This window comes from Lepidochelys kempii, chromosome 11, assembly GCF_965140285.1.
Source record: "Lepidochelys kempii isolate rLepKem1 chromosome 11, rLepKem1.hap1, whole genome shotgun sequence".
NCBI lineage: Eukaryota > Metazoa > Chordata > Testudines > Cheloniidae > Lepidochelys > Lepidochelys kempii.
Window position 1 is genome coordinate 78,747,574 of NC_136390.1, and position 15,444 is coordinate 78,763,017.

General features: G+C 45.6%; 1 protein-coding gene across 9 annotated transcripts in view; it reads left to right on the plus strand.

Moving 5' to 3' along the window:
- PCBP3 (poly(rC) binding protein 3) overlaps positions 1 to 15,444 on the plus strand; it is a 66,442-nt gene that overhangs the window by 30,921 nt on the left and 20,077 nt on the right. For 3 of the 9 annotated variants that reach the window (XM_073304785.1, XM_073304789.1, XM_073304793.1), the window contains 2 exons: positions 11,610 to 11,685; positions 12,604 to 12,663. In XM_073304785.1, coding sequence (XP_073160886.1) covers positions 11,610 to 11,685; positions 12,604 to 12,663 — 136 coding nt within the window. Of the gene's footprint in view, positions 1 to 11,606; positions 11,686 to 12,603; positions 12,664 to 15,444 lie in introns of all 9 variants that reach the window. The other 6 variants (XM_073304786.1, XM_073304792.1, XM_073304791.1 and 3 more) reach the window with 3 other exon arrangements.

The following is a 15,444-nucleotide window of genomic DNA, read 5'->3' on the forward strand; positions in this document are numbered from 1 at the left end:
ACACAGCACCCTGCTAGGCTGGCTGAGGACTTCCCCTCCCCTGCTAACACACAGCACTGGGATGGGTGTGTAACAAAACAAGCCTGAGTTTATTAACAAAGGACATAGGCTTAAGTGATTTCAAGTACGGGTGAAAGCGATCTGAGAGGTGTGACAAAGTCAAGTGGTGCAGCTTCAAGAGGGTGGTCCTCTTGGGTTGCAAGAGGTGGGCGGGTGTGTTAGCCCTAGAAAGATAAAGGCCCTTTTCCCTATAATGGGGGTCAGCAATCTTCGGCACGTGGCCCATCAGGGTAATCCACTGGTGGGCCACGAGACATTTCGTTTATGTTGACTGGCCGCAGGCACGCCCCCCCCCCGCAGCTCCCAGTGGCCATGGTTCCCCGTTCCTGGCCAATGGGAGCTGCAGAAAGTGGCACGAGCCGCAGGGACATGCTGGCCTCCGCTTCCCGCAGCTCCCATTGCCTGGGAACAGCGAACCGCAGCCACTGGGAGCTGCGGGGATCCATGCCTGAAGACGGTCAACATAAACAAAATGTCTCGCAGCCCGCCAGCCGATTAACCTGATGGGCCGCGTGCCAAAGGTTGCCAACCCCTGCCCTATAAGCTGAGAAGGGGCTACCTCAGGTCAACTAGGGACACCTGAATCCAATTAAGGGCTGCCTGAGGCCTTTAAAAACCCCTCCTCAGGGAGCTGGGAGGGAAAGAGACAGGCTTCTCCAGGGTGAGAGGCTGCTCTCATCTCTACAGGGGAAACAACCAAGCTGACTGCCTGTTTAGGGGAAGGACCTGCACCCTGGGGCCAGCAACAGGACAACCCCCCTCCAGAGAGGGGGTCAGGAAAAGGAATCCCCCTTTATTTTGTGTTTGTGAATTTGTTTCTTTTGTTTGGTGGAGGAGCCCTCGTTGGGCCTGCCCCGAGGCCTACCTTGAAAACATTGATAAATAAACCCCGAGTGGGAAAACAAACACTGTCCAGAGTGGACTGATTTACCCCAGGCACCGCCAGAGAGGGAAGTGGTACGCCCAGTGAGACAGAGAAGGTGTCTTACCACAAAGGTTATAAACAAAATGAACAAAAGACACTTTCCAGTGACTAAACTGTAACTTCAGCAAGTTACTATCTTTGTCTGAGCAGGTTTCTTATCTATAGTCCGTTCCTAGAGACTACAGGCTCCTTGGTTGAAGGAATGACCCCTGAAATCCACCCCCCTCTTTTTTTGCTTTTTGAAACCCAAAATGGAACTTTTTCATTATTTCATGTTTACCTTTTTCTACCACCGCCTATTTCAGAGGCAAAAAGGAAGGGAAGAAAAGGGGAAAACATAAAAACTAAAATAGTGCAAAGTGCAAGGTCATGCACTTAGTAACTAAAACAAGAATTTTTGGTCTAAGCTGGGAACGTAACAGAGGAGGAGAAAGAAAGAGAGAAACATGGGTGTATTACTCTCTCTAAATACGTCAAAGGGATAAACACCAGGGAGGGAGAGAAGTTATTTAAGTTAAGTGCCAATGTTGACACATGAACAAATGGATATAAACTGACCATTAACAAGTTTTCTAACCATCAGAGGAGTGAAGTCCTGGAACAGTCTCCCAAAGGGAGCAGTAGGGGGCAAAAAACTAGCTTGTTTCAAGACTGAGCTTGAAATTTATGGAGGGGATGGTATGATAAGATTACCTACAGTGGCATGTGGCTCATCTGACTGCTAGTAGCAAAAATCCCCAACAGCTGGAGATGGGACACTGGGTGGGGAGGGCTCTGAGTTACTACAGACAATTCTTTCCCAGGTGTCTGACTGGTGGGTCTTGCCCACATGCTCAGGGTCGAACTGATGGCCATATTTGGGGTCGGGAAGAAATTTCCCCCTGGGTCAGACTGGCAGAGACCCTGGGGGATTTTTGCCTTCCTCTGCAGCATGGGGCATGGGTCACTTGCTGGTTTGAACTAGTGTCAATGGTGGATTCTCTGTAACTTGAAGACTTTAAATCATGATTTGAGGGTTCAGTAACTCAGCCAGAGGTTCGGGTCTTTTAGAGGAGGGGTTCTCAACCTTTTCTTTCTGAGGCCCCCCCAGACATACTATAAAAACTCCATGGCCCACCTGTGCCCCAAGAACTGGTTTTCTGCATCTAAAAGTGAGTGCCGGCGTTAGGGGGTAGCAAGCAGGTCAGTTGCCCAGGACCCCATGCCACAAGCGGCACCGTGAAGCTAAGTTGCTCAGGCTTCTGCTTCAGCCCCAGGTGGTGAGGCTCAGGGCCCCACACTTCAGCCCCATGCAGTAGGACTCTGGCTTTCTGCCCTGGGCCCCAGCAAATCTAACACTGGTCCTGCTTGGCGGACCCTGAAATCTGCTCACGCCCCAGACCCCTGGTTGAGAACTACTGTTTTAGAAGATGGGGTGGGTGAGATTCTGTGGCCTACAATGTGCGGGAGGTCAGACTAGACGATCACGATGGTCCCTTCTGGCCTTAAAGTCCATGAGTCATGGAGACCAGACTCTTAGAGCTGGTCCATTGCCGCATTAGCATAGTGGAAGGACCCTCCTGCAGGAAGTGGTGATTAGACCGTGATGAAGGCATATTCCTCTGCGTACTGTGGTCAGGCTGTTGCCTAAGATGAGCTCCATTGTGTCTGTTTGCATGCACAGCCTCAGAGACAGTTCAGGATATGATAAACCCGTGAGGGTCATGAATACTGATCCTAGTGATTTAATGGAATATCAAGCTCATATTCTGTTAGTCTGTTTGCAAATGCATTCTGTGGGCCTCATGACGTGATTTTGTCGGATCTTCTAAGCTATGAAGGTTGGCCATAATCAGTACTTGGATGTGAGCCTTGCAGCTACGACACATACCGGCAGGTGCTTTAGAAAGTAATATTGGAGAGTCGGTAGGTGGGGCTCTTCCCTCGGAGGCAGCGCTGAGGTCGGACATCAGATGGGTTAGTAGCTTTGTGCTGCTAGAACCCCAACTTTTACACAAAGTGTAAAGCGGAGGTCCTGATCAGTTGTGTTCAGTAGAAATGCCTTTGCACTTTCCACAAAAATGAGTGCCATGGTGAAATTCTACTCCCTGAAATCTGTGGCATTTCCATTGGTTATGATATTCTTCCCTTCCTGGACTCCTTTGTTGTATATTTTTTCTGTGCACAGTTTGAAAGCTGCCAGCTTCTACTTAGGTTGCATTTCAGCAGTGGGTGAGAAGGTCACTTTCTCTATAGTTGGCAATCATTTTATGAAATTTGTGGAGTGTGTTGATTGAAGAGCCAGTCGCTGGATGAGTGATAGACAGGAGCTGTGTTGCTATTAATATGCTTGAGTGTCCTGATGCTTGTATTTAAATGCTAAGCAGATATGGGCCTGGTTAGTACTTAGATGGGAGACCAGGGCAAGGTGAGGTCTGTGGAATACATGTATCCTTTGTGTACCAGGCAGACGCTTACTGACCTCAGCTCTTGCTAGCTACTAACAGGATACCAGAGTCTCCTTTTGTTTGATAGGTAACCTTATTGGTTTTGATTTACTATGTCCCTAGAATATGTTAATCACAAATAAAGACAATACCTTATTGGACAGAGAGCTGCATGGATATTTCGCATAAGCCTGCACAGTCCACATCAAGTTTTGCAATTTTTATTCATTCTTGCCAGTATTCACATTTGTTGCTGCTTTTATTATTTTGTAGTGGTGATGGGGATGAAGGGAATACAGAAGATTTTTGAGGAGAAAGTATACAGATGACTATTGGGACATATTTTTTTGACAAAATACTGATAAAAATAGAAAACATGATTTATTTTAAATGTTTGTCCTTTTTTATAAACAATAAAGAAATAAGATGCAAAAGGCTGCTTTACTGCAACGTGAAGACAGAGATTTAATTGCGTGCTGCCAGGAAGCCAGATGCTCCCCTGGTGTAAACTGGCATAGCTTCAGTGGACAGTCTGGCCCAGAGCATTTAGAATTAAGGTTCCATGGGCAACTTCCGTTGTGTCCCCTTCGCTTATGCTTCACAACAGCATCTCTTATAACATGATCATACAACTCTAGGCTATGTGACACGTTGGACTGGATCACCCCATCCCTGTGACACACGTGCGTAGCACTTCATATCACTTATGCAACAAATGTCATTACAAAAACAAAATATGCCACGGTGGCCTCTCAGTTCAGCATGAGGGCAAACAATGGCAACCTCTTGACAGCACTCTTTGTGAACCATTGGCAGATGCTGTTGGCAAAGGAGCCAAAGGGAATTAGGTGCTCAACTCCCAATGAGCATCAATGAGATGTGGGCACCTAATTCTCCTAGACCCCTCTGAAAATCTTAGCTGTCACCCCCATCACTCTGTGTTGTGCAATCTGCTGTTGAACAACCCATTGCAAATCTCATGTTGTTCAATAATCAGTATGGTTTAACATTTGTATTTCTGGCAGGCGGGTTTAAAACACACTACTTCTTGCATAACAACGTACAAATATCAGAGTAACAGCCGTGTTAGTCTGTATTCGCAAAAAGAAAAGGAGGACTTGTGGCACCTTAGAGACTAACCAATTTATTAGAGCATAAGCTTTCGTGAGCTACAGCTCACTTCCTCAGATGCATATCATCTGAGGAAGTGAGCTGTAGCTCACGAAAGCTTATGCTCTAATAAATTGGTTAGTCTCTAAGGTGCCACAAGTCCTCCTTTTCTTTTAACGTACAAATAAAAGCTTTTATGGTGACACAAATGACACTTCTGAAAATGGGAACTACTGAAATGATGTTTACTATGCAGCCAAATGTAGTGGTAATAACACACAGACTGGGCCAAATTCTGTTAGAGGCACTGTTTTAGTCAAGTCTAACAAAGTTCAGTGTTACCCATCCCTTTTAACACAGCATTGTCTATTTTTTCTAAGAAGTTTTTGTTTTATATATTTCAAGTTCTCTCCTTAAATAGACTGTGAATATGATGAGTCTACTTTGCTAGTCAGATCAACATGCCCTTTCTCCTAATTGTCCTTCTCAATACACCCAGCATTGACTCAGGCTATACTTCTTCTTGTTATGATGCAGCTCTCTGGCAGAGGAACAAAGCACATTATGGTGTATACTGCATTGTGGAAGCATTTGCGCTCTGGTCAGTAACAGGCAAATAATATTTGTGATTTGTTCAATACTCTGTGGCCAAATCCTGCAGAATTTACAGAGACCTCATTCAATGCCTGAGTAATGTAGTTGTATCTCTTTCAAGGCTTTAGTATTTAAAACAATGCTCAATTAGTTAATTAATGGAAATATGAAAACAATTTTACTAAGTAATTCGCTCTTTCACTTGCTGCAACACACATTTGTCTTTGAGCTTTCCCTTTTTATTGATACCTCAGCAATGTTGTTATCCTGGGGATTTGGAACTATCTGTAAGGAATGAATGAATATGGACATCCTGGGACAAACCCCAAATTCCTTGCTCAGTTTTCCCGTGGATAAATTGGTCACTCGAGTGAATGGGAGTTTTGTCTCAGTAAGGACGGCCCTTGGGCATTCATGTACAGACCGAGACAGGTAGTCTCCATTTGGAATTTGCAATGGAAGGGAAGCCAGTGGTGACTGGGAGGCTAGGGGTTCTTTGGATATGAGGAGCATAGGAACTGTTTTAGCATAGTGGGATCTCAGCCCTGAGCCATGCGCCAGAGCCATGCACGAGATTGCCCAGTTACCCGTAATAGGGTATAAGCAGACATTTTGCCAGTACGTAGTGATATTCTGCATCACTGCACATTGGTAGAAGCTAGTGCTCTCCCATCGTGGCAGCTTGGTTACCTGGATATGTCGTCATAGTTCTATACTGTGAACCTGACTAAAGCGGAGGAGGGGACGGGTGGTGGTGGTTGGGGACTCCCTCCTAAGGGGGATGGAGTCATCCATCTGCCGTCCAGACCGGGAGACTCGAAGTGTGCTGCTTGCCTGGAGCTAGAATTCACGATGTGACGGAGAGACTGCCAAGACTGATCAAGTCCTTGGACTGCTACCCCTTCCTGTTTCTCCATGTGGGCACCAATGATAGTGCCAAGAATGACCTTGAGTGGGTTATTGCAGACTACGTGGCTCTGGGAAGAAGGATAAAGGAGTTTGAGGCACAAGTCGTGTTCTCGTCCATCCTCCCTGTTGAAGGAAAAGGCCCAGGTAGGGACCATTGAATTGTGGAGGTAAATGCATGGTTGCGCAGGTGGTGTCGGAGAGAGGGCTTTGGATTCTTCAACCATGGGATGTTGTTCCAGGAAGAAGGATTGCTAGGAAGAGACGGAATCCACCTAACAAAGAGAGGGAAGAGCATCTTTGCAGGCAGGCTTGCTAACCTAGTGAGGAGGGCTTTAAACTAGGTTTGTCAGGGGACGGTGACCTAAGCCTGGAGGTAAGTGGGGAAGTGGGATACAGGGAGGAAACATAACAGGGGAGGCCTCCTGATTCATACTCAGAAAGTAGGGCAACCGGCTAGTTATCTTAAGTGCCTGTACACAAATGCAAGTAGCCTGGGAAACAAGCAGGAAGAATTGGAAGTCCTGACACAGTCAAGGAACTATGATGCGATTGGAATAACAGAGATTTGGTGGGGTAACTCACATGACAGGAGCACTGTCATGGATGGGTATACACTGTTCAGGAAGGACAGGCCAGGGAGAAAAGGTGGGGGAGTTGCATTGTATGTAAGAGAGCGGTATGATTGCTCAGAGCTCCAGTATGAAACTGGAGAAAAGCCTGTTGAGAGTCTTTGGGTTAAATTTAGAGGCGAGAGCAACAAGGGTGATGTCCTGGTAGGTGTCTGCTATAGGCCACCAGACCAGGGGGATGAGGTAGATGAGGCTTTCTTCGGACAACTAACAGAAGTCTCCAGATCACAGGCCCTGGTTCTCATCGGGGACTTCAATCACCCTGACATCTGCTAGGAGAGCAATACAGCAGTGCAGAGACAATCCAGGAAGTTTTTGGAGAGTGCTGGGGACAACTTCCTGGTGCAAGAGCTGGAGGAACCAGCTAGGGGCCATGCTTCTCTTCACCTGCTGCTTACAGAGAAGAATTGATAGGGGAAGTAGAAGTGGGTGGCAACCTGCGTAGCAGTGACCATGAGATGGTCGAGTTCAGGATCCTGACAAAAGGAAGAAAGGAGAGCAGCGGAATAAGAACCCTGGACTTCAGAAAAGCAGACTTTGACTCCCTCAGGGCAGGATCCCCTGGGAGAATAACATGAGGGGAAAAGGAGTCCAGGAGAGCTGGCTGTATTTTAAAGAGGCCTTATTGAGGGCGCAGGAACAAACCATCCCAATGTGCAGAAAGAATCGCAAATATGGCAGATGACCAGCTTGACTTAACAGAGAAGTCTTCGGTGCGCCTAAACACAAAAAGGAAGCTTACAAGAAGTGGAAACTTGGACAGATAACTAGGGAGTGGTATCAAAATATTGCTTGAGCATGCAGGGGTGCAATCAGGAAGGCCAAAACACAACTGGAGTTGCAGCTAACAAGGGATGTGAAGGGTAACAAGAAGGGTTTCTACAGATATGTTAGCAACAAGAATAGGGTCAGGGAAAGTGTGGGCCCCTTACTGAATGGGGGAGGCAACCTAGTGACAGATGATGTGGAAAAAGCAGAAGTCCTCAATGCTTTTTTTTGCCTCGGTCTTCACAGACAAGGTCAGCTCCCAGACTGCTGCACTGGGCAGCACAGCATAGGGAGGAGATGAGCAGCCCTCAGTGGTGAATGAACAGGTTAAGGACTATTTAGAAAAGCTGGACATGTACAAGTCCATGGATCTGGATCTAATGCACCCGAGGGTGCTGAGGGAGTTGGCTGATGTGATTGTAGAGCCATTAGCCATTATCTTTGAAAACTTGTGGTGATCGGGGGAGATCCCGGACGATTGGAAAAAGGCAAATATAGTGCCCACCTTTAAAAATGGGAAGAAGAAGAATCCAGGGACTATGTACTGTTCATCCTCACCTCAGTCCCTGGCAAAATCATGGAGCAGGTCCTCAAGGAATCCATTTTGAAGCACTTGGAGAAGAGGAAGGTGATCAGGAACAGTTAACATGGATTCACCAAGGGCAAGTCATGCCTGACCAACCTGATTGCCTTCTATGAAGAGATAACTGGCTCTGTGGATATGGGGAAAGTAGTGGATGTGATATATCTTGACTTTAGCAAAGCTTTTGATACAGTCTCCCGCAGTATTCTTGCCAGCACGTTAAAAAAGTATGGATTGGATGAATGGACTATAGGGTGGATAGAAAGCTGGCTAGATCATCAAGCTCAGTGGGTAGTGATCAACAGCTCGATGTCTAGTTGGCAGCCGGTATCAAGCGGAGTGCCCCAAGGGTCTCTCCTGGGGCCGGTTTTGCTCAACATCTTCATTAATGATCTGGATAATGGGATGGATTGCACCCTCAGCAAGTTCGTGGATGACACTAAGCTGGGGGGAGAGGTAGATACGCTAGAGGGTAGGGATAGGGTCCAGAGTGATCTCGACAAATTGGAGGACTGGGCTAAAAGAAATCTGATGAGGTTCAACAAGGACAAGTGCAGAGTCCTGCACTTATGTCAGAAGAATCCCATGCACCGCTACAGGCTGGGGACTGACTGGCTAAGCAGCAGTTCTGCAGAAAAGGACCTAGGGGTGACAGTGGACAAGAAGCTGGATATGAGTCAGCAGTGTGCCCTTGTTGCCAAGAAGACTAATGGCATACTGGGCTGCATTAGTAGGAGCATTGCCAGCAGATTGAGGGAAGTGATTATTCCCCTCTATTCGGCATTGGTAAGGCCACATCTGGAGTATTGCGTCCAGTTTTAGAATCCCCACTACAAGAAGGATGTGGAAAAATTGGAAAGAGTCCAGCAGAGGGCAACAAAAATGATTAGGGGGCTGGGGCACATGACTTATAAGGAGTGGCTGAGGGAACTCGGGTTATTTAGTTTGCAGAACAGAAGAGTGAGGGGGGATTTGATAGCAGCCTTCAACTACCTGAAGGGGGGATTCAAAAAGGATGGAGCTCGGCTCTTCTCAGTGGTGACAGATGACAGAACAAGGAGCAATGGTCTCAAGTTGCTGTGTGGGAGGTTTACATTGGATATTAGGAAACACTATTTCACTCAAAGGGTGGCAAAGCACTGCAATGTGTTACCTAGGGAAGTGGTGGAATCTCCGTCCTTAGACGTTTTCAAGGCCCAGCTTGACAAAGCCCTGACTGGGATGATTTAGCTGGGTTTGGTCCTGCTGAGCAGAGGGTTGGACTAGATGACCTCCTGAGGTCTCTCCAGTCCTAATCTTCTATGGTTCTGTGAAATGCTGGCTCACAACACTTTCCTCACAACTCTTGCCAGCTCGTCAGAGTACAGAAATTAGAAATATAGGAGATGTTGTAAGCCGTTTAGGCATTGGTTCAAACAACTGCTTTACCTTACTGCCTGGCTGTGGAGTCCCCTAAGTCTTTTGAGTTTTTTCATTACACTCATATGCTTTTGTTACATATCCACATGAAAAATATTTTCATTCAATAATAGAAACAGAAAGGGTTTCACTGTTTCCCCTGGCCCTGAGCAGCTCCAATGAATGGTCTGTGGCTCCCAAAGTTGTTCCATTCGGCAAAACATCATCTCTTCACACTGACGTAGTTAGGAATGCTCAGGTTAATGAGCAATCTGGTTGGCTTTACTCCGGTTTCCATTTTACAGCCCAAACAGCAGTGGGCAGGGGTTGTGTCGTTCAGGGCAGGAAGGATGGGAAAGCTAGGCTGGTAATGGTGGCAGTGAGGAAAGAGCTCTTGTAAGATACTGCACAGCAGCTGTCCTTGGATGGCAGCGATGAGAGGCTTCAGCAGGGAGATGCAAATTTTAAAAGAGAAACGTGAAGGGCTAAAGAACCATTGAAAATTTTATCATTATCTTTGGAATGAACCCAAGGAGACTGTTTTGGTCTCCATTTTAGTGTAAAGCAGGATAAGGTCTGTTTTTTAAAAAATAATCCTGTTCTTTTTTTGTTTCAGTTAGAGAGTTGTCATGCCCAGTGGACTAACACGTCTTATCCCCGGGTTTCCATGTTGGTTTGCTGGACTCATACTGCATGTGACATTAGGGGTTATTCTCATTTTGATTCATTGGGACTTAGACACAAAACTCTCTGTGCACCGGCATGACACTGTGCCCCCTTGGTCAGTAACGCCTTGGGAGAGTTTAAAAGCTGATACTCCATGTCTGTTGTTGCACTAGAAAACCTGATGCAAGCTCACCCACTCGGGTTGGTTGGAATCTGGCCTACTCTTTTCCACTAGTTTGTTTAAAAGTTGACCACTTGCATGCCAAATGCTTCTGATGTTCTTACTTGCCAGCTCTCTGGTAACTGACTGTTAGATACCATTTCCAAAACTCCTCTCCGCCTTCCCACCTGTTTTCTTCTGCCTCCAGGGCTTCACCCTCACCACTGCTGATGTCAGGCTCCCCTCCACTCCCTCCCTCAGACGTGCTGCAGGAGCCAGGACTTTTAGGATGTTGTTTCACATGCAAATTTAAATGACAACTCCCCCACTTGCCTGCAGGGGACTGGACTAATTGACCTAACAGGTCTTTTCCATTTCTGATGTCTATGGTTTTGTTAAACCTCCTAGGCCGCCCAAGCTCTCGAAGATTATTGAAGGGGGTGTGATACGGGGCACTCCTTCCTGCATACACAGCAAAATCTCAAAGGGGGCCTTATCAGGATGAAATTTCTACCTCTTCAGTTTTCTTAAATTTGAAGCAATAAAACGGAGCACAAAATGTATTCCAAACATATTCTTCTTCCGAGGTCTCTTTTTAAGGGGCCAGGAAAAGACTCCGAGCACAACAAGGGATTTGCAGGCTCTGAAATACTTACCTGTTTTAGCTGAAGCCCATGTTTTGCCAACTGCTGGGTAGTTTGTGTCGATAAAGTGACGACTTTAAGAGCTACGACTGGTTTGGCAACTAGATAAATTTCCCTTTCAATGTGCAGTATTCAAGTCAAGCAAGGGGAACATCCAGTGGGTAATGAAACAAAATGGCCAATTACTGTACACTTCTGATAGCTATCCCAGGGACTATCTGTGCTTTTTAAATATTGGAATTTGATTGTTATGGACCTGGCAGCATATTTGACACTGTTCAGATATTTTTACTCCTATTCTTCACTAGCAGCAGTCAGTGACAATGGGTTACAAAGTCTGATCAGCCAAGTTGCATCTGGAATTGCTGTGCTTTGATACCCTTCTACCGGCTTTGACAGCTCCCTGTTCCATCAGGGCACGTGATGCTATCTGTGGGCTGGCAGGATCAGGAGAGATCTGCACTGACAAAGTTAAATGATTTCAGTTAGAGACCAAAACTGGGCTTGCTGCTGGTATTGTACTTCAGACCCTGATCAAGCACTTCTGCTAAAGATTTGGGCTTTACTGTATCTACCCAGGCCAAGTCCTTCTGTTAATGTCATGTTTGCCATGTCTTAACATGGCGTCCTGCTTTGGTTTTTTTATTATAATTTTGTTCTTAATTTTTTTGGTGTGACTTGTTGTATTCTATAACAATAACCTTCTTAGTTCTAATGTCCCTCCTACCCCTCAGCAGTTGACCAAGCTCCACCAGTTGGCTATGCAGCAAACCCCCTTTACTCCCCTTGGACAGACCACCCCCGCTTTCCCTGGTACGTACCCAGATGCCCTTTACAGATTTCCTTCTCTTCTTACCTGTAGAGTTTCTCTCTCTTTCTAAGCTTGTTTTATTTAATGGAAATAAATAGGACAAGTAAAGTGAAGTTGCAAATGTCAATGGTGAAAAGTTAACAAAGATTAGTATTTCAAAGTGCTTCTCCTTATGGCTCAGTTTGCTGTAATTGTGCGTGTACAGTCTGCTCTTGGGAAGCCATGTTTATCTGCTTCCTGCTTTGCTAGCTTGAATAGAGGTGAATCAACTTTGGGATAAAACAAATGCTTGTGGGCCCTTTCTAGCACAGAGGACTGGGTATTCATTGCCACGGGTTGGTATGTCCTTTGGGAGACATCCATACACTCTGACAATGCTTCATTTGTTGAGCATTGTCTGCAGATTCAGAAATCTGTAAAGGCTGTGTAAATTCCTTTCAGCTCTTCCTATTGATCTCAGTCACTGTCCATCCAGGATGTTCTCTTCATATGCACAAAGTAGCTGTAGAATGTCAACAGAAACATACTGTACGTGAAGCCTCTTTGTTTTGTGCTTCATGAGAAGTGGTGGGAATTAGCCATACTTTTAGGGGGGAATCCTGTCCTCTGGTGAAGGAGGCCTTTGAAGCAATATGCTATAATGGAGGACCCGCAGAACTCTAGTTAGGGCTATATGTCTCAAAATTTGCTAGCAGAATTGATAATACAGTTTACATTTTTCATTGTGAACTAGGGTGGCAACTATAGAGTCGGGAATGAAAATACTTAAAATACCTTCATTCCTCTCGATGGTCAAAATGCCAACTGGAAATTCCTTTTCTGCCATTTTGTCCATCATATTTTGAGCTTCCTAGATGAAGTGACATTGCTTATCTCCTTGAAGGCAAAAGCATTAAATCTGTTTCTTCTTTGCTCTTCAGGAGAAAAGCTGCCCTTACATTCCTCCGAAGAAGCTCAAAATCTGATGGGCCAGTCATCAGGTAAAATAAAAGCTATAGGGAAATTAGTAGGCTTCTGTTGCAGTATTTCTTGAATAGGACCCCATCAGTGTTGATAATCATACATAAATTGTCTTATTGTGTTGACAATACAGTACGACTTCCAATGGGCAAGAACCGATGGCGTAAGACAGTACCTGCCATTTTCTTTCTACAGTATGTCCAAGGAACGGAATAAATTTACCCGTACTGTACTGTACTTCAATAGTCCATTAATATAGTCTCTTGATATAGGTGTATAATCGCCATTCATGCTAATGAGAATTATGCATGGTCAAGAAAATCATAGAATTATGACCTGTATTATTGTATTTGAGTTTTATACAGTTCTCCATGAGATAACAGAAGAATACCCATGGGAGGCAAGAGACAGCAATCCTACGTTAGTGTAGCTTTATTAATCCATCCAAAGGAAGGTAGCTTTCTAAGCTGTGCAAGGCATTCATGTATCTGAGTAAAGCTGTCATTTTTGATAAATTCCTATTTCAAATTTTCTGCACTGACAATTGGCTAAGAAGCTAACACGTGTCAGTGCAGACTTTCTTTAATAATAATTGTTTATATCTTAAATGCAGTCAAAACAGGGTGTTTTAGCACTTGATAGATGATAGAAGAAATTAACCACTTGAAAAATATTGTTGACATTCACAACACTCAAAATACCTTTAATTTAAACATACATTTGGAAAATAATCATTTCATAATATGGCCTAGTGCTAATAAGTTAATGTATTTTCCGGTGAAAAATATTTTATTCTTCATGCCATTGAAAGGAATTTTGGGGATCTTATTGTACTATAATATCTCTTGCTGGGGAATGGAAGTACATTTTGTTAAAGCAGTATGGGTATATTTTATGGGCTATAGCCTCAGCTCATGGAAATCAGCTTAGTTCCAACGAAGCCAATGGAGTCACGTCTATTTATATCAGCTGAAGATCTGGCCTTATGTTTAAATCATAACCTTACGTATAGTCCCGGGTATTTTTAGTAAAAATCATGGACAGGTCACAGGCAATAAACAAAAATTCATGGCTCGTGACCTGTCCATGACTTATATTAAAAATACCTGTGATTAAATCTTGGAAGGGGGGTGCATCTCAGAGGGTATCGGGGGGGATTCCACTCGGGGGGCATCCGGGGCCAGCGGCACCAGCTGTCCGGGCCAGCAAACTGCAGCTGCTGCAGCCGGCCAGCCAGCCGGCCGGGGAACGCTGCCCGCAGCTGCCGGAGAAGGGGCTGGTGTGGCTATGCCCCAGGCCACTCCAGCAGTGGCTGGCATGGCTATCCTGAGGGCCACCTGAGCAGCTGGCCCCATCGCCAGCCGCTTGGGCAGCCCTGGGGTCAGCCACACTGGCCCCTGCAGAATCACAGAGGTCACGGAAAATCGCAGAATCCGTGACTTCCACAACCTCCATGATGGACACAGAGCCCTATTTATAAATACATAAAAATGCCAACATAAATGTGCTGGTGACATCATACACATAGATCAGGCACACTGCAAAATGTTCTGACGACATTACTTAACCAAAAAGGCAAACTTTGACCACTGAAATGGATTCTGCAAGACTTAATTCCCGCCCCCCAAAGTATAACATGACACGCAAAAACTTACATTTTTCTGCATGTGTTGGTTTAGTATTTTTGTAATAGTTGGACAAATTTTGACCGTTGTTTTGTGCACATGACTACAACTCACTTTCTTGCTCTGGCATTCTTCAGTGCTCATGTCACACTAGTGTCATCCTAGCTCTGACACATGGAGCTAGGTTCTCGGCTGGATTAATTCAGCCCAGGCCTTCGGAAGTCAATAGGGATATGCTGATTCACACCAGCTGACGATCTGGTTCATGACCTTTCATTAGATAGCGTCCCCTCGCCTCACTCCCAGGAGATGTTATAAATTGTAACTGTGTAACATATTGATTCAGAAAATGTCTCCTGTGGAATTCCAAGCGGTTACAAAATTGAACCTCATAATGCACGTGAGAACCCCCTGAGAGAGTTCAAGGTCACGCACTCTGGGATTTTCCATCACTGCAGGTTGGTGCACTCTGAGGTGCAAGTAACAGGGACAACCCCAACTCCAGTGCATGGGACGTGATAGTTAGGGTGGCACCCAGCAAGGAAGCCAGAAGACCTGCTGGACTGTACAATGTTCAGTGGGGGAGAGGATGTTGAGATGGGCTCATCTAGGGGAATGAGGAGTAGGTTCTAGACAGACATAGTGAAGAAGGATCCATGGGGTCAGGACTGGATCAGAACTGGGAGCAAGGAGGAGATGGAATGGTGAAGAGGAGGGAATTTGTCCAGACCGGAGAAGAGTTTCCAGTCCCATCTGAGTATGGGCAAATATTAGGACCGGCTATTATTTTGCCTCAATGATTTGCCCTTCCCATTAACACTGCGGGGGCGGATTTGTTAACCCAGAAAGGGAGTATTAGTGACAATGTGGAGTAATATAAAAGAAGGCTGCATCTATTTCAGTGAGTGTGTTACTCTGCAAGCCTGACTGGTGAGAAGTGCTTCTCACTAAGTCTTGGCACTTAGGAGCCTACTGCTGACCAGTAAAGTCCTTCCTCTGCTGTAAAACCAATATTAAATGCAGGGGAGAGCTAGTGGTGACAGTCTCTTGAGCTGGTGTCCCAGCCAAGGGCTAATGCTGCTTTGTGCCCACAACAGAGGGCTGCACGGCAGGATGGGTGTTCTTATGGTTAAGGCACTTGATTGGCAGTTGAAAGTCCTGGCTTGTATTCCCAGC